The following is an 18275-nucleotide window of genomic DNA, read 5'->3' as shown; positions in this document are numbered from 1 at the left end:
AGGATGGTCCCCGCCTGGGGCTCTGCTCGGCCTGTCCTACTGTTGGCAGGGCTCTGTGGAGATGGTCACACCTCTCCCGTCTGTGCCTTAACGTAAAAGATTGAGTTTGGCCTTAAATGCAGTATTTTCTAAAGAACAGAGGGGAGGCACTGATTTACAGGCTGTAAGTTCTGCTGGGGCGCTTCGCACAGGTTCTCAGAGAGGGAGGGAGATGCACGAAGATTTCCCTGCCTTGCAGAGCCCCAGGTCTCCTCCCAGCCAGCCCATCAGTCATTTCTCTTTTCACTTTCTTTCCTAACCATCATTTGTTTCCCTCTGCGTGAGTTTGCAGACGAGAGGCATCGGTCTCCCCCTCTCTCTCCACCTCCTTCCCAGCCATGTGACTGAGCACTCCCAGCATCAAGTGAAACTTTTGAGCCCGCAGGAAAGCTCGGTTTCCTCGGCAGCCGCTCCCCGGGGAGAAGCAGCGCCTCCGACACCCGCAGCGTGCTCACCATGGGGAGGAGCGCACGGCAGCTCGTCTCGCTGACCCTCGCCTGTGGTGAGTAACAGCGACATTTCTACCTGAAAAACGGGACATTGTGCCAGTTGTCCTTCCTTGCAGTCAGGACAGCACCCAACAGACTCAAAACTTTGAACAGTTTTGTTGCTAACACTAAGGGTGCTTTCAGTAAAGTCCCACTGCTACGAAATAACCATAACTGCTGTTAATTGCAGCTGGTTTACACTTAGTTTGATGCTTTCCTCTGTCTTTTCCCTTGAACTCTATGGTGGCACAAACTCTGTGTGAAGGAGTCAGTTCAAAGCCTTGTTAGAAGCAGATTTTTGGCTTTGATTTTCTTAATTAAAAATAATTTCCAGACCTGCAGAACTAACTGAAAATCCTGAGTGAGACAAGCAGGAAAGAAAAAACTAAGGAAGCTCGAGTCATTAATTTATCTGCACTGCAAGATGCAGAGCAGGATCAGGAAAGCAGGAGTGAGGCAGGGGCTTGGAGAAGACAGGCTGGGGCTTCTCTCAATGACAAACCCCACAGGAGTCACCATTTGGTCCTTAATGCTGCTCCGTGAGCCATGCACATGAGGGAAATCTCCCAGTGCTTTAAGTCACTGCTCAACACCTGCAGCAGCACCAAATATGCCTGGTGAAGAGGGACAAAATGTGATTTAATCTGTGGAATGGCCAAGGGTTTGAGCTTACTGTTGGGTGTTTTGCCATGGGCACACGGGATCACACAAAGAACAACCCCTGTTCCCCTCCCAGTCCATGAGCAGGGAAAGTGCCAGGGACTCGACCATGAGCTGCTCCTGCTGTATATCTCTGCTTTCCCATGCCTGCTTCATGGCCAGAGTCTGCTGAAGTAGCCTCAAAACATACAAATGAATGGGAAAGTAAGATCAGACTGAGAAGCAATAATTCAGTGGTCAGCAATCACTTTTGACCAAAAAGAACTTGATTCCTCTGTTCTTTTTGATATTTTCTTTAATGATGTTTTATCAATGTCACAAAGTCAAGTCTTTCTATGCAGACAGGAAATGAAACATAATTAGTGCAGAAAAAACCCGCTGGGCAGCTGAACAGATGAGTGTGGTTAGATGAAAAGGGGAAAAAATCCTCAGTAAGAGTTTCTATCACACACCCCAGTACAGGCTGAGGAATGGCACAGCCAGGCCATGGCACTGAGCACTCAGCTTCCCACTGTAACACCTGGGAGCGGAGCAGTGATGTTCCTTGTGACCAAAACTTGTCACCAAAGCATGAAAAAGGGATCTCCAGGCCCAGTCTGGGAACAGTGAGTTTCTGAGAATTGTGCTGATCCATTTCTGAGAGTTTTGTTCTGGAGCACAGCAAGGAGGCTGTCAGGGCTCTCACACAGCACTCAGCACCTGTTACACACAATTTTGGTGCTAAAGTGAGACAAGGGGACTGCAGCTGCTTGCTCTGGGAAGATATACCCTGTCTGGCTGAATAGTGAAAAATAATTGAAATGACCTTTTGAGGAGTTTTATTTAAAAGCTATGGGTGGCATTCTAATGTTAATTCAATAATATTCCTTCCTACATGCATGTTACCTGGTCAGTAATCAAAACCAATCTGTGAAATGAAAACTTAAGACCTACAGACAATTTAGGACTTGTATAAAATTAAATATGGGTTGTTTCACAGTCTTAGAGGGGAAGAAAGAATGAAAATTGTAACTTCTTCTTTCTTGTTTTTATCATGCTGATACACACGGATGCAGCTACCCATAACTGGTGTATGGCAACTGCTCTGGCTTTCCCCTGGCCCCACAGAAGATCAGTCATCTGATAAACAGCTCTGCACCAGCTGTGGTAAAGCATAGGGGACAGACAGAAAATGAACTAAAGTATCATATGAATTATGCATTTTTAGGTACATTTTGATAAAAATCACAGTATTTTTTGAGGTTTTTCAACTGTCTCAAGCTGCACTTTGATGATAATACCTAACCTGTGTGTTCTGGACAGCTCAGAGTGAAACCCAGGCAATTTTAGGAGTATGGAGTATTTACACCTACATTTCTGCTCTTCTCCAGCATAGCCATTTTTAAGGGAAAATTGTGGTAAGGGTTAAGATCTGTGCATCTGCTCTTGTTTCTTTGATTTTTATCTTAAGTTTGATTCAAAACACAGTAAGTTTTATTATTATTACTTAGTTTGTATGTATCCAAAAATAGTTAAATTTTGTGAATTCAGCTATTATTGAAGATCTCTGTTAATGATGAGTGACAATAAATAAATTAATAAATGGAGGACCTTGCAAGATTTCAACCATTTTCACTCTAAATGGGCCTCTGGCATTAAGCTATCCTAAAATCCCAATCTTAGCAGCCTGCCTGCCATCAACTTTGACACCAATTCATGATAAATTTCTTTGAAAGAACCAATGTACAGTAAACTCAGACATGTTGAGACATTCTCTGTGGAGCTGTACTGCTGGGAATATGAACTCTCTTGGACTTTTGGGTCCCTTCTGTTTCCAAACTGGAGAATTTATCTCTGTCCTCCCACTAATTTAGGCAGTAAAGCATTCAACTACACCTATATCTTCATGTACATCAAAGAATTCACATGTCAGTGAGTTATTTCTTTAATTTGACCTTGTCTTTCCAGAGTCTTGTTGCAAACTCACAAAGACTCAAACAGAAGACTTGTGACATTCAAATATTCTACAATGTACTTTCCCACTTTTTGTTCACTTCTGTATTTACATTTAGGAGACAGATTTTTTTTTTTTTTTCCATTTCTGCAAGGGACAATTCTGTAAATGTTATTAGTGGAAGCATAATTTTGGTGCTGTAACTATTTTCTGCTGTTGTCCAAAATGCTCCTGGATGCCGCACCCTGGTTTTTTTTTTCTCATTACTGAAAGCCCGTCACTAAGAGGGATAGTATTTCTTTGGGTTCTTCTAGGAGGAAAAATTCCAGGGTTCAAGCTGACATTGCTACAATAAAACCATAAATAAATACCTGGAATTTCTCTGTTCCCAGACTGGTTTCCTAGATGTGAATCACTGTAAGACCATTGCACTGCCTCACTTCCTTCACACACACAGACACATCCCCTTTCCCTACACTTTGTAAATGGTAAGAAACCAACAACACCTTTTGGCTGCTACAACCACTTCATCTTCCTTAGATCTTGACAATTTGCTTCCAGCAAATCCTGCTGAACTACAGGAATTCCCTGCAGGGAATTCTTGTGCTGCCTGGGAATTGTGCAAGGGCTGGTTTCTCAGTGTGTGGAGAGCTGGGAGCCAGTGTTCTCCACTGGAATGGGAATAGTCAGAAGTAGGAATCTCAGGGGATGGTGCCTACCTGTGGACTGTCCTACAGGGGGTCTTCTTTCATTCTCCAATCATGACTGGAGCCAAATGAAGAGTGAAGTTGTACCACCCATTTGATAAAAAAACCAGGGCAGGTATGTTAAGGTAAATGTAAAGGTTTCTAGACTACTGACTTTAGTTTCTTTGCAGCATTTTCCTCCTGCTTTGCTGAAGTGGCCCTGGGGGTCGAACTGCCTTCAGAAACCACATCCTTCCACCAAATGGCTACTTCTGCTCAGTCACTTTCCCTTTATCATTCTCCACCCCATCAAAGCACCACAGTTCATTTTAACAGCACAGGCCCTCTTCAAGCAACACCCACGAGCCACAGAACAACTGAGAAGACAACAGAGCAGCTCCAGGCAGCATCAGCTCCAGGCCAGCACGCGGCAGCCCAGGCAGGAGCAGGCAGTGAATCCACAACACCCACAGACAGCCCCAGCACAGCCACGGCCCCAGCAGTGCCCTCAGGTTCAGCTGCAGGGAGGAGCACAACCACCCCTGCTGTGTCCTCCACCAGGAGACCAGGTGTGACCACAGGAACTGCAGCAGCGGCCACCAACAGCTCCCTGCAGCTCCAGACAGCCAGTTCCCCGGGGGCAGCTGCCAGCAGCACCCACGGGGCCGGGCCCAGCAGCACCCACGGGGCCGGGCCCAGCACCACACACAGCGCCGGGCCCAGCACCACACACAGCGCCGGGCCCAGCAATGCCTCTGCAGCCAGCACCACACACGGGGCCGGGCCCAGCAGCACCCACAGCGCCGGGCCCAGCACCACACACAGCACCGGGCCCAGCAATGCCTCTGCAACCAGCACCACACACAGGGCCAGGCCCAGCACCTGCTCACGGAGACAAACCACAGCCACTGGCGTGCCAACAGCCACGGCCAACAGCACAGCCACCCACACAGGGACACACACAGCCCCCACGTCCCCTGCCAGCACTGTGAGACCCCCTCCCACCCCTCAGCCCTCCGACATCCCCACGGGCACCTACACCCTTTCTGACGGGAACAGCACCTGCGTCAAAGCCGTCATGGGTCTGCAGCTGATGGCTCGAAATACACAGCAGGTGAGAGCTCAGGGAGCTGAGCTTTGTAGGGACTTTATTCATTAGCTGGAGTTTATTCTTCCTCTTTCCAAGCTATTTTCAGAATTAGCTTCTATGATCAAAATAAGTGGTTTGCTGCCAGTCTAAGGCCCCTCATGTGCCACTGCATCCCAGCTGCTGTACTTTGGCCTGTGTGATGATGATGCCAAGGGGACATAAAGGTGCTTTCTTACTTCAGTGATATTTGTGTAAGAGCAATGCTGGGGCAGGAGATCAGCCTGCAGGGTTATTTGTGCTTCCCAGAATGGGAGATTAGTTAAAATCTGAACTGACTTCAAGTAAGAGCTTGACATTGGGAGTTGCAACAAAAGCAAGAAATTTCCTGTTTACAGACCTGGATTTAGAGGTGGGTTGTCCTGATGTTGATTTATGGGCATTTTAGGATCATGGGGACTGCCAGGTCCTGAGGAGTTGGTCCTCTCTCCTAGAAGTGATCCACTGAGACTAATTCAGCAAAAGATGTCATGCAACCTAAAATGGCAATTGTGTTCCTTAGCCTTAAGTTTTCATAGCCTCCATTAATAAAACACATGGGGCTACATCCTCAAGCTCTGCAGTTCTTATGCTCAAGCCATCCCTGTTACAAATCCAAATATTCATGTTTGATGTCTGAATATTTCTGACCCTAGATGACTGTCTAATGTTGGTAAAGGGAATTTTCATTCCTTGTCCTGGCAGAAGCCAGGCAGGGAGCAGGATTCCCACCCTCACCAGACCATAGTGAGATGTTTATAATCATAAGGTGCTCCCTCTTTATAAATTACCACTCATACTCACCTGACACTGCCTGAATCATATCAGTTAACTGAATGAACTGAAACCCAATATTTTCTGCCAGCTTAATGCACTGGAACAGCTCAGTGATGTGTCAGACAGCAGCCAGTGCTGGTTTATGAGTGGGGAAGGACCCTGGCAGGCAGCAGTTTGGCCACTACCACTGGCTGGTTCATTCACGATGCAGAGCCTGTCTGAGGGCAAAAAACGGGAAAATCTCTGCATGTTTAAAAGTTATTAAATCTCTGCATATTTGCTTTTAAGTTCTCCCTTCCTTTTCATCAGCAGCCCTGCAATGTCTCTCCTCTCTACAGGAGCAGATGGAATATGTGACTGTCAACCCCAATGCGACAAAGATATCTGGAAGCTGTGGGATGGTGCAGTCTGAGCTGAGCTTAACTTTTAGTGGAGGATTTGTAAACATCACCTTTGTAAAGGTAATTGTTGATTTAGAGGGAAGGAGTGTTTAGGGCTGGGAAGCAAGAACTTAGATTGACTTTGATCCAGCTTGAGCTGTGGGAAAAGGCATTTTTTCTATCTCTGTGCTTGTTTTCCATGTGTATATAAGGCATGGTTACTCCTGTTCTTCCCAAAGGGCTAGAACCATAGAACCATGGTTTAATTAATTCAGGTTGGAAAATACCTCTGGAGGCTGCCTGATGCAAAGTTGTGCTCACAGTACAACTGACCTCAGCGTTAAATCAGGTCTGTTTGAACTTTCAATTTGGAAGTAAAGGGTAAGCACAGGACTCTGCCATCCTCTGACAGAAAGTGCCAGAGAGCAGTGTTAAAGTTGCCCATCAAGCAACACAAAGTCTAAGAATAGCCAAGCAAAATCTGAGTCTCTCTTTCACATAGGTAACAGTCTCATGGAAGGAAAGGTCAGGTGTGCTGTTTGAATTGGAGTGGTGCAGAGGGAAAGGGTTTGGAACTGGAGTCCCTGTGCAAGAACAAGGTGTGCTGGGACCTCTGACTCACACTGTCAAGTTGCTCTCAGCCATTTGCTTCCTCCAAAAGCCAGCTAGGGTTGTCAAATTCAAAGGACAGCCTGTGAAGTTTTAAGTGCCTGGGAGTCATGACACATCCACAGCTGAAGGAGTCTAATTTCATCTAATTTCTGAGTGGAAAATTCCAAACAAATGAACTGCAACAACAAAATTGTTGATAAGTAGCCTTAAAATACACCATACCAGGAAGACCTATAAACACACACAGAAACTTGGGCAAGATGAGAGATGCTGCTTACACAGTGGGAAACTGAGCTTTGTTTTTGACATTGTATCTGTTAATTCCATGTTCCCCACTGTGGCCACATCACATGCAGGTGTGGCTTTAAAACAAGCTACCAAGAGTGCTGCAGCTTTTATAAGCAGGAGAAAATCCCTGAGTGCAGCCATCCTCTTGCACTTGCACATTTTGGGAGGCAGCACAATTTACCTAAAGCTGGTAAGGGCTGGGTGATTATGCCAGCAGAGGGAAAACAGAACCAGCAGGGTGTATAAAGTCATTAATGGGCAGGGAGGAACGGGCAGGAACACGGCACGGGTTGGATCCCATCAAACTCTGGCAAGTGTAATGAACATCAAGACCATGTCCTGGAGCTCCACAGCAGCTGAGAGCTGCATCTGGCCATCACTGCTGATCTCTGTCCTTCAATTAATCAAGCTAAAGTGTCAGTCTTGCAGCCTGGTTCCAAGCTCAAATTAGAGACAATTAAGTATAAATGGTTAATCAGTCATTTTCATAGGAAGTCCAAGAGGGAACAACAAATTATGCCCCACAAATGTCATTAATTTTTGAACAGAGAAAATATTTTGATTAGCAGTCATCTTTATTTTAGCGTATGGCAAAAAGTTTTCTAAGAGCTACAGAGGAAAAGTAAGATAAAAAATGAAGGAGCTCTTTCAAAACAAAGGATCAGTTCAGACTCTGAGTGTTTGCTTTAAATGTGTGCTTCCTGCAACAAGAGGAGCATTTTTGGTGTTGCAAAATCCTTAGGGAAAGGCTGGGGATTCAAATATGCACAAAAGCCCCAGGTTGCAGCAGCGCTAAGGAGAGTGATGTGAACCTCTAGGAGGTGCTTGACCTGTCTTGCCCTGAAAAAGGTGTTTTTTGGCACAGCATTAGACAGTGCACCCTCCACTTAAAGATAAGCCTCAAGAGCATAGCAGGGCTCAGTTTGGACTGCTTTGAAATTCAAGTTAATAAGAAAACAGTTTGCTGCCAGCTTTTGTGTTTGGTCCCCACAGCCCCTCTCAGTGCTTTGAAGCAGGAGTGCTCAAGCAGTGGCACTTGTGGCTGTCCCTGGTGGGACAGGAGCTGGCTCAGGCCTCGGGGCTGGGGTGACAGAGGAGAGGGGCTGATTCAGTGCTCACCACTCCCATGGTCTCTGAGAAGGGCTTGAAAAAAGGAAGTTGTGTAACCAACCCACAAGATGTAAAGTAGGAGCAGGTGTTTTCTCCAAGCAAAGTTTTTAACTGTGGCCAAACAGACAAAAAGCACTGCCACCCAAAAATGGCCATGTTTCACCTAATTCTGTCTTTCAGTTGGAATAATGCTGAGTGCCTCTTCTCTGGTGTATTTCTTTCTTCAATTTTCCCTCTCCATCCTACCAGTTTTTAACTAGCAGCACAGGAGACATTAATGTCTACTGCCATTTATCCACCAGCTGCACTCACCTGTGTGCTCACAGCAGAAATTAAACTGGGTAGCAGGGCTGCTGCATGAGGCATCACATTTTGCTCCAAGACTGCTACAAGGGGGAAGTTCCCAGGGCTGGCTCTCGCCCTGTGACACTCCAGAAGAGGGCAGTGTCCAGGTTGCACCAGGGTTTCAGGGCACATGTGGCCAGGACACCTGGCTGGAACTTTTGTTCTGTGCTGTTGTACCAGGTGCTTTCCATGTCAGCAGTCTTCCTACTTTTGGTTATCACAAGTATTTCACGAGCGCCCAGCTTGAGCAGTTTGTGTAAAATGACACCAGCATGGTCCTGAACTGAACTGGTGATGCAGCTGAGATTCAGAAAAAAAAAATATATCCAAGAGAGTTGATTCTTGAGTCTCAAAGGTGATGCTCCCAAAGTGTTTCTTTGGGAGATTCTTTCTGACCATTTTGCTGAGGTAAGCTGTGCTTCTTTCCCCTGCAAATATGAGTATGTATTATGAATAAAGATACATCTTTTTTTGCAGCAAGCTACAAGTTACTCTGTCACTAAAATTGAGAGCAGAATACAGTTATCTTCTGAAGGTCAGTGATTTTACCCTGTCTTAATTTTATGTCAAATTGTTTTGGGTATGGGATAAGCTTTCAGATCTTTAAAACACTGGATTTTGCAAATATGTGTTTTATCAAGCTTTCAATGTGTCATTCACCTAAGTCTTATGGTATAAAAATGGAAGAGAAGGGACCTGGCTGCAGTTATGTCATTATTATTACATTTTCTTTTTGATCTCAAAAGCTTTCCCTGCCACACTCTATCAGAATAGAGATTACTTCAAAGCTTGCCTACTCCTGTGAGAATTCTAACCCGCTCTTTCAGACTCAATTTGTTAAAATGTGAAGAAGCATCTGAAATTTTAGCCACTTTTTCAGACCTAAGCTCAGCTGAGTTGCCTGTTGATAGTTAGAGCACTCATTTAAACATGTAAGAAGAGCAAATGATAGTTTATGGAGAAAATGTCCATGCTTTAGTCACCTCTGTGACCATTTTACCTCAGAAAGATGTTGGTTCCAATGGAGGCAGGGTGGATTCTCATCTGTCTCTCTCTGGCCTTTAGGAATGTTTTACTATGCAGCCTTAAATGAGAAGCTGTTCACAACAAAGCTGGGGAATTCCTTTAAGTGTGTCAGCAGGCAAACCTTCACCTTGGAGAGGAACTTCCAGATCCTCTTTGTTCATGTGCAGCTGCAGGCATTTGACATTGTGGGTAACCAGTTTGGAAAAGGTGAGTAGAAGAATACTTTTCCACCCTTCCCAGATCTACATGTCAGCACTCTGGTGGCCTGATGGATGTAATTTGCTAAATTGTACCCATACACATCCCACTGCTGTTTTCTCAACCTTTTCTCAGTCATTTCTAACACAGTGCTAATACCTATGAAGGATGGAAAAATATCTTTCCCCCCTGCATTCAGTACCTCCTGTTTCACCTTCTCATTAAAAATGTTCAACTCTGCAGCCACAATTTTCTTCTTCATCCATTTTCTCCTGGAACAGGCAGAGGTGTGTTCACCACTAGTGCACTGCCCAAACCCCAACGTGCAAAGTTCATTTCCAGGTCACTGTTCTCAATATAGCCAGAATTTAGCTATTTTTAAAGGCTCCTGATACTTACATTGTCCCACAGCTGTAGCAGTAAAACTGCCAGCTAATAAGAGATATTTGTGAATGCAGGATGGTATTTTTAGAGCAGCTGTGTCTAGACATGATGAAATGTACTCCTGAGGAGGAGCTAAACTGGCCCACTCCCTGCTTCAGAATTAAACACAATGCTTATCTCTTCAGTTTGTCTTTTCTTGCAAAAGTGCCACAAAGAGGCAATCAGGTATCTCAGCAGAAGACAAAGACCAGAGAGGGAGACTCAGTGGGACCTTGTGGACTCTTTCAAGTTGTCCATCTTCTCATTTCTGTGATTTCCTCTCGGGGCATTTCATACAAGAACTCAGGTGCACAGAGGGGCTGACCAGCTCTCCAGCCCTTCAGATGCAGCAATAAAACATTCTCTCTTCTGCCACTTGCCACTTGTCTTTCTGTGTGCTTACAAAATATTGCCCCTGTATTCTTCTTTTTACGTTAGATCTGTCTTTTGATTCTGTTTGACCAGTTCTTCTGTTAGGTCACCATTTTGGCTACTTTTTCCATTCTAAAAGGAATATAATGGGAAACAACATTTGGGGCTTTTTAAAGATATAGTCCTTCTCTACACTGAGAATTTCATCTATGCTCTCATTCTCATGAAGTGTTTTCATGGGATAGCACTGAGCTGGAAGAACTCATGGGATCCCATCTGGTCCCCACATTCCCATTCCAATGTGTACAATGGATGATCTTAGTTATGGGATTAGGTATGGCCTCACCTCTAGGAGAGACTCAGCTGAGAAAGATGCTCTCTGTTTCTCCCTCCCTCTCTCCCTTCAAGTTAGACTAATCTCTGCTAGTCAATACCATATACAAATTTAAATTAGATTTTTAAATTTAGCTGAGAAAGCAGCTCCCACCTCTGAAATAATTCCCCTGTGGCTATAAAACAGTCATGAAACTGTTATGTATTGGTTGTGTGTGCAGATTCTGAAAGAGAAAATCCCCAGTGAAGGAATGACTAAACACATCACCAACCTCCTCCCCTTGGGTGTCTCAAGACTGATAGTTTCACTTCTGTTGCTCCTGATTTGTTTATCTTTAAAAGGGGAAGAAAAAGAAAACATTAATGGTCACCGGTTTCAAGTTCCTTACAATTTTGTACAGATTACAGCAGTTTTATATCAATAGCTTGATCTGTTTGAGTCTGGAAATCTGTAAAAGGGCCTTTTGTACTTCACTGTATCAGAAACAATTCCTAGAGTTCATAGAGTTTATTCTTTCATTCCCAATGTTTCATCAAAGCAAAATGGCCAATTCAAACATTTCCGGCTTTTACAGCAATTAGATGTAAATACTCCTCTGCTTATTTAACAGCAGGTGACATTAACCAGACAGAGCTTCTAAAAGGCAACCTCTAAAAGAATGCTCATACCATTGGCTTTGTGGCATTGCATCAGCATCTGGATTAGAACAGAAGAGGATCAGACTTTGGGAAGAGCCATGTGGAGGCTCTGGAGCTGTGATATGATGTCATAGACTCCACATGTTCCCTGGGCTCATTGCCCACTGACAGTATAAAATTTCCCATGGGGGAAAAGCCCAAGCCAAGCTACAACCTGTGCCAGCACAGTCATGGAATAACAGCCAAGGTTTTTATCTCTGAGCGCTGTCAAAACCTGCCCAAGAACAGTCACAGTGTGCGAGAGGGACGCAGGGTGTCAGATCTCCCTCGTATCCTGGCTTTCCTGGATTTGCTGCTGAGCTGGGATGTAGTATGGGGTTAGCTGGCCACGCTGCCCTGCTCAGAGAACAGTTTGCTGTGCCACTCACAGCAGCATCACAGAGGTCTGTCTTTGGTCTAAGGAAGGACCATTCCTGTAGATCTGACGGAAGATTTAGGTCTGATCCAATTCTGGGATAGCACATTAGTGGTCATTCCCAGGCATTGCCTTCACTCCCAGGACTGCACTTTTGTGTATTTTGAATTTGAGGCTGATCCTGCCATTGTTACTGGGTATATTTTCCATTTCTGTCAGTGGCTCACGTGGTGCAGTCTCTCCATAGGAAAGCTGCCAATTTACCTCAGTCTAGAAGTTTACTTTAAAGTAATAAGTCTCTGTTTAATCAGAGGATGATTTGAATATTCATTTGGATAGAAACTGGCTGAGGAAGCCAGGATTTGCCCTCTCTGTAGCTAAGAGTGATATCTTTGGATATCCCTTCAAAGATATGATTTGTGTCTGATATCCTCATATATACAACAAAATTGCAAAGGTACTGCAAAGGTCTGAGGCTTCTGCCTTCCTAATCTCTGAACGTTCTGAGTTAGCCACCATTATCCACAAATATTCTGAATTAAACAGAGAGAATAATTAGAATTTGAGTTTTCTTAGAAAACACTGACTTAACAAGGACCCCTAGTGCACTAGTGATGTGCAGGACAATGGGCCTGATCCTCTTCATGGGAAGAAGCAATCAGATGTCACACAGAAGGAGTTTTTGACCATGCAGGATGTCTTGCTTTTTATTTTCAGACTGGCACTTTGTATTGTGATGGTCCCCATCTGCTTTTGGGAAGAAAGCCCCTGCTGTGTGTGTGCTGAGTGGTGAAACAATTGCTGCAGATATGAGGGAGAAGAGCCACTCTCTAGGGAAGCACAGAGCTACTGCAGAAGTGGCAAGGATGGTTTTCTTGAGATGAGGTTTAGCACAGATAGAAAACATAGTAAGTATAGCTCAGGAAAAAGAAATAAAAAACAGAAGAAAGCAAGGTTTTGAGAACCTCTGGCTTGTATTTGCCAACTTTCCTGGAATGTACAGTATAGGTGTTCTGCTATAACATTCTCTGATCTCCTTTCCCTTTCAGAAGAAGAATGTTTTGCTGATAGAAACAGCAAAATAGCTCCCATTGCAGTGTGCCTGTGTATCCTGGGATTGTTTGTCATTGTGTTTGCCACCTTCCTGATCTCCAGGAGGAAGCCACATAGAGGATATGAACGCATCTGAGCTGCCCTTGTGCTTCCCCAAATGTGTGCACCGAGCAGAGAAGCCACAGGAGTTTTTGCTTCTGCCTGGCAATTTCTCTGCCCTGAAGCCATATTTTTAAGTGAGATGACATCATGTGTTTACAGCTACTGAATGTTTCTGGAAAGAGTTTCTTTAAGGCGAAGGAGAGAACTCACACCTACTTTAGGCTACTCTTAGCATCTAATTTAGATGTCCAAAATGAGGAACCTAAATTCTCTCTGTTATCAACAAAGGAGGTCATTCAGATCACCTAAACCAGATTCCTAAAAATAGTTTAAAGCAAGCAGTATCACTATCCCCCAGAAAATCCATCAGGTCTGTTAATGATGGTGTTTAGATTTATCAAAGTTGGACCTTCAGGTGAATAAACCAGAGGCCCACAGCTACAGACAACCCTGCTATGTGAGAGCTCACTGAAAGCATTTTTTGGAACACAGTGTGTGCGAAAATCTCAGGGGAAGTGTCAGTGTGACCAGTGTGACTCCACTCACAAGTAAGTTCTCACCAGTCCTACAACACACTTACATTTTCTAAGTGGCTGGGGTTCTCACACTAAGTCCTTTGCAAAGAAAGAGTGGTAATTGTGGATCTTACCTGGGAGCTTAATATGTTCCTGGTCTTGTGAAAGCTCAGGAAACCCCTACGTGTTGTTCAGACATGGACCTGTCACAGTGACCACACTGAGCTCACAAAATGTCCTCTACTGGGGCAACAGGGTGGTCTCTTAATCCAGGAAGATGCCACACTCACTGGAAATGCCTGGGATTCAGTGACCACCACTGGGGCACCTGCACGAGGTCCATGAGAAATGGAAATCCACTGATGCTGTATGGTCAAGGCTTCTGTGGGAAATAAAAGCTGGCCCAGGCCTTGGACAAACTCTGCCCAAAAGTGAGTATTCCCCAGTGTGCTCACAGCTGAGCAGCTGGATTTTCATATGGAAATAATTTGGAGTTGCTTTAAAGCACACTGATACACTCTGTAGTCTATTTCCTGCTAAACCAATGATGAAGGCATGAGAATAGTAATTGCTTTTGAGATTTAAGACCAGCTCATGTTCTTTGCTGTAACAAGGAAAAGCTCCTTGTCACAAAAGATTTACATGTGCAGAAATGTGCACATTCACACGTGCACATTCCACACAATCTACTCACTAAAGCAAATGACATCAAGATGATAAGAAATTATGTACAAACATATTTGCAAAAGAGAAAATAATATTCAATAAGAGCACACTTCCTCCAAGGAGTTAGGCTAATGGCTTAAATTTTATTAATAAGAGTTTGGCCTGGAAAAGGACTGTGGAATAGCACTCATTAAACAAAAGGAAGACTGAAGTCATATGCAAAAATGCCTTGACAGTTTAATCTGTATCTAAACAAAATGGAAATGCTGGGAGCTAATTTAATTTCCATGAATAATGGCCCAAATCCTGCCAGTTATTAATGGTGATGGAACCTCGTTAGATTTTCACTGAATAAAATTGACGGTTATGTCTTGTCAGATATTCCCTTGGGCATTTTTAAAATAGTTTTTGATATTTTACTAGTATTTCACCATTGCCAGTTTACTTATTTAAATTAAGAAAAAAAAGAAATTCTTCCATTCTATGAATTAATTAGATGTGTTGGTCTGTGTGAAGCAGGAAACATGGCCATACTGCTCTATAATCAGTATAATATGTAGCTGTGGAAGTAATTAACATTCTCTAGAAATGTTCCCTTTGAGTCTGAATGAGCCAATAAAAAGAAGGATAAAGACAGTTTTGAAGCACTTTTACACTTGGAGAAACATCAGAACCAGCTGTGAGCACAGGAACAGCTGAATACATTTATAAGGTAAAATAGCACAAGAAATAAGATACCAAACTCTCAAGCCTCGAATACAGACACTGTGATTTGAACTGTATTCAGTTGAATACTCAAATTGGAATGTAAGTATTTCAATTATTCTTTTGCAAAGGGCTCTAGCACTGTTCATAATGCTTAGTGAGCTTTATCGAGCTCATTTTCCCTTCCTCCTTCCCTCCTTAGCAGACAAGCAGCCACTGAACACAGACTTTTGGCCTAATAAGGTCCTTCTCAGGGTTACTTAATACTATGAATCTCTTGTTTAGAAAGCAGACAATTAAAGCATTCACTTTTTTTTTTTTTTTTTTTTTTTTTTAATGTGGTATCTGGGAGGAAAGGTAAATGGATGAAGAGCTTTCATTTGAAAATGACCCTGTGCCTGCAGTAGGGATGTCACTGTCCCAGTCTATGTGTAGACATTTTAACAACAAAAGCTGCCTAAAAAAGCTCAGCATGCAGTCTGGCCCTAAGCTGTTCTGCCCAGGGATCAATAGACATCTTTCTCTTGTCAAAGCTGAGTCCCATTTCACATGTTCTTTGGATTGTTGGATTATGTGATCTGTGTTACTTCTACTGACACGGATATAGCATTTGCTTGTTCTGTTCTGAAAAATTGCTTTATGTTAATATTCAGTCTTTCTAAAAAGTCTGATATCAGCAGGAGGACAGAAGAGAATTACTAATGGCTGCTAATTCTGTGGTTAATATTGTGACACCTGGCATTTTTACTAGTGATACATGAATAATGTTTTACCCCATAGTTTTGTTTTTTTTCCTATAGTGAATCAACTTGTTAGTATTGAACAATATTTGGATTCAGATTTACCTGATTTGTTCTTATGCTTTTTCTTGCTATTTTTGTTTGCTATTTTTATGAAGCTGCATTCTGCCATTTGTACATGAATGCTACTCTGAGCTTGCTCTAACTGGCACAAGTGAAGTGCACGTGGTGCAAACCAATGAAACAATTGGATGGTCCCAGGAAATGCTGCCAACATGCAGCAAAATTAATCCAATGGAGTTAGTGCTTTACAGCAGTAGAATATCCATTGGAGAAATCCTTTCTGCATCTGGAGATCCCAGCCTTGAAGTGCAACCTTTCTCCCAGCTGTGGCTTCCTGTGCTTTGCTGCAGTTCCCATGCCAGACTATCCCCTGCACACCCAAGACAGAAAATGTGGGCATCCCAGAAGAATGATGATGTCACACTTAGATAAGTCACTGAGGAGTTTAAAAAGCAAGGTTTAATTTTTCAGTCCTTTTTGCTCTCTAATAGACAAGCACAAATTAAGAAACAGCTGTTAATTCAGTTGAAAGAGGAAGGGAGATTAGATTGGTATCTTGAGTATCTGAACACAGCTTGGCTGATCACTTCTAGCTTGCTATAATGTATGGCTGCTAAAAATAACTTGGTATGAGAAGTAAGATATGCTCTTTATTTTTCTATTATTAGTGTTTCCATAATAAAGGCTGTGTTTAATCATTAGAGTGTGCATTGCTGTGTAATGATTTTATCTCTGAAATGGCTGAGTGAGTCTCACATGTTGTGCTTTTCACAAAGCAAAGGTTGTTAGATGGACTGTAGGAAAGCAGAAGATGTGATAAAGATGGGGGAGAAAAAACAATCTCTGTTACCAGCAGCTGATTGAGGAACCTGGCTGTTGGAGAAGAGCCAGTGAGGGCAGCAGTAACTTCCCTCAGGGATAAAATACAAGAATTATGCTTCACTTCATTCCTGGTGTCAGTGCACATCCCTATATGATGGATAATTTAATATCATAAGTAGAAAACTGCAAGCCTCTTGATTTGTCCTTCAGAAGAAAAGCAGGGCTGCCTGGAGAACAGGGGCAGTTTGCTCTGCCCTTTGACACTTGTTTGGGCTGGTAAAATGTTAAATTTAGTGCCAGGTTTGCACCTATTTATTGGGCAAGATTTCTTACTGTTCATGTTTTAGAAGCTGGGCTGGAAAATACACACTTGTGTGTGTGAAGAAGGCCCTCAAAGGCTGCTGGTGTTTCAAAATTCTTTCTTGACTAAGTTTAGTGGCAGATGGAGGAATAGTAAACTATTTAAGGCAAAAGTCCCCATCTATGAGTCATACCCTGGACTGTCCCAGAGGCACAAAGGTTTGGAATTAATTGAAGAAACCTTTGCACTATAATATTTAGAAGAAAAAAAGGGGTGTATTTTTAAGTATCAATTTGAGCAAAATAACAAGTGTGAGAAGAGACAGATTTCGGTGGAGTTAACCCTTTGTGACTACTCTTACAAGATTTGGACACTACACTTTTTTCCTCACGTCCAGGGCCCAACAAGGCAGGAGAATGTGGCTCTGAAGTTTATCTGCTACAGCAACGTAACACTGCTGGGCTTTCCCAGCTAGCCACAAAATATACATTTATCTTCTTCTGTGAGTCTTATTGCCAATGTAATTGGTAGATCCCAAGTACTTTATTAAATTATAACTGATTCAGTTTCTTACTTAGCTCTTTCTTCACAATTTTAGATAGGAGCATTTCCAACATGCAGAAACAAAATAAATGGCTGTTGGGAAAAATGAAGGTGTTAAATCTGAGTCAGGATATCTGTGTTTATTAGAGACACAGATCTTGGTTTTGAAGCTCAGTTTTACTGAGGTTTTCCCATATCACAAAAATGTTTGAAGACTATGAATCATGAGTCCAGCCAATGTTTAACCTCATTTTACCATGGAATGACTTTTTTGTCATCAGATCAAGGAAAATGAATTAATATTTCAAATGACATTTTTCACAACCTGCTCATGGAAAAAATTGTTATGAGCAAGCTACTCAAATTGTTAATCAAAGCAGCTTTCAAAACATGCCCAGCTTCCACAATAAAATGAAAAAAAAGTGTTGCCACCACAACCTATACACTACAGGTTCACCTGAGCACTTCTGAATACGGATATGCACATCAAACATATTACTGGTGTCACTGAGGAAATAATTGTTTCTGCATTTAAGCTTTATTACACTGCACTTTCAAACATCTGCATGTACAGTCTGGTGATCCCATTTGACTTTGCAAGCCCTAAAAGCCCTGCTGGCAGAATGCCTCCACCCAGAGCAGATTTGCAATATAAATGAGTTTGCTACTTCCATTAGTTCTATTGCTAAAAGCATCAATTCCTCTGCCACCTCTGATTTATGTACTGTAAAATATCTGTAGCTCTCCCCAATGTCCAGCAGTTAAACTACATAAAATGCTGCCATCTTGTGTTTAGAGACAAATTAAACACGACATTTTAAAAATCTAGATTATGAAAGGCAAAAGCTGGATCTACACTGTCAGCATCTTATGTTGAAGAAGATTGGAGTGAATGGATTATGGAAAAGCGGAAGC

The 18275-nt window shown here is 43.0% G+C and overlaps 1 protein-coding gene across 1 annotated transcript; it reads left to right on the top strand.

Annotated features, from left to right (window-relative positions):
- Nucleotides 1–7: 7 nt before the first annotated feature.
- Nucleotides 8–16395, top strand: LAMP3 (lysosomal associated membrane protein 3). Its single transcript, XM_056499140.1, has 6 exons — nt 8–541; nt 3998–4920; nt 6048–6170; nt 8922–8979; nt 9510–9677; nt 12900–16395. The coding sequence occupies exons 1-6, from the start codon at nt 496–498 to the stop codon at nt 13037–13039; spliced, it is 1458 nt and encodes a 485-aa protein (XP_056355115.1). The 5' UTR covers nt 8–495; the 3' UTR covers nt 13040–16395.
- The last annotated feature ends 1880 nt before the right edge of the window (nt 16396–18275 follow it).

Source organism: Oenanthe melanoleuca, chromosome 9, assembly GCF_029582105.1.
Source record: "Oenanthe melanoleuca isolate GR-GAL-2019-014 chromosome 9, OMel1.0, whole genome shotgun sequence".
In the NCBI taxonomy this organism is placed as follows: domain Eukaryota; kingdom Metazoa; phylum Chordata; class Aves; order Passeriformes; family Muscicapidae; genus Oenanthe; species Oenanthe melanoleuca.
This window is presented reverse-complemented; position numbering and strand designations above follow the sequence as displayed.

Excerpts from the sequence above, each read along its gene's own strand:
- LAMP3 (XM_056499140.1), top strand. The coding sequence starts at position 496 with ATGGGGAGGAGCGCACGGCAGCTCGTCTCGCTGACCCTCGCCTGTG. Across the intron at positions 4,921-6,047 it reads TGGCTCGAAATACACAGCAG|GAGCAGATGGAATATGTGAC; the intron begins GTGAGAGCTCAG and ends TCCTCTCTACAG. Across the intron at positions 9,678-12,899 it reads GGGTAACCAGTTTGGAAAAG|AAGAAGAATGTTTTGCTGAT; the intron begins GTGAGTAGAAGA and ends TTTCCCTTTCAG.